Genomic DNA, 707 nt, shown 5'->3' on the forward strand with positions numbered 1-707 from the left:
GGGAGGGGCCCCCCCTCCCCCCCCCCCCGCCGCCCGCGCCGGCAGACCCCTGCCTGCCGAAGGGATGGCGGATTTCTGGTGGTCTCCATCCGTTGGCTGAAGCAAAAAGCACGGGATGCGTTGTGTTTACTCAAGAAAAAAAGGTTCATTAGCAACATTTTGCATGAATAAATCCCCACCGTGGAGTATCTGGAGATCAGGTAACAGCTCCTCCGTTACCCGAAGCCTGCCCTTGCAAGAAACGCCGTCTCTCAGCTCCCCTTGGTGGCCCACCAGGCTTTAGTGGGACAGCGATTAAGAAAATTAAAAATCAGAGCCTGAAACCTACAGCTTCCACCTCCTCCTCCCCGGAGGACCCGGCGCTTGCCGATGGGTCAGGCTTGGGGAGCAGCCGCCGAAAAAAAAACGACGCTATTCCTTCTTGGGCAGCTGAGCAGAGAAGATCCTGGCGATTCTTCTGGCTTCCTCTTCCAGGGCGCGGGCGGGGGGCCGGGGCTGATTGGGCCGGCGGTACGGGATGCCCCCCGGCACAGCTGCGCCTCTGCTCTGCGGAGAGAAGGAACAAAGCCGTTGGAGCCCAGCTCGGCCCCGCGCCCGGTCGTGGAGCGTGCGAGAAGTTGGATACACAGGAAAAAACCCCAATCCCTCGTGCCGAGTGCTCTGTTGCTCACCGCTGCTTCTCGGAGGGGTTTTTCCCTTGTTCCAAA

At 60.1% G+C, this 707-nt stretch overlaps 1 protein-coding gene across 1 annotated transcript in view; it reads right to left on the bottom strand.

Moving 5' to 3' along the window:
- Window positions 1-24: 24 nt before the first annotated feature.
- Window positions 25-707, bottom strand: part of C2CD3 (C2 domain containing 3 centriole elongation regulator) — a 59204-nt gene continuing 58521 nt past the window's right edge. The window contains 1 exon segment of the mRNA XM_035901788.1: window positions 25-546. Coding sequence (XP_035757681.1) covers window positions 412-546 — 135 coding nt within the window. The 3' untranslated portion in view covers window positions 25-411.

This window comes from Egretta garzetta, unplaced genomic scaffold, assembly GCF_000687185.1.
Source record: "Egretta garzetta isolate BGI_Z169 unplaced genomic scaffold, ASM68718v1 scaffold1159, whole genome shotgun sequence".
Lineage (NCBI taxonomy): Eukaryota > Metazoa > Chordata > Aves > Pelecaniformes > Ardeidae > Egretta > Egretta garzetta.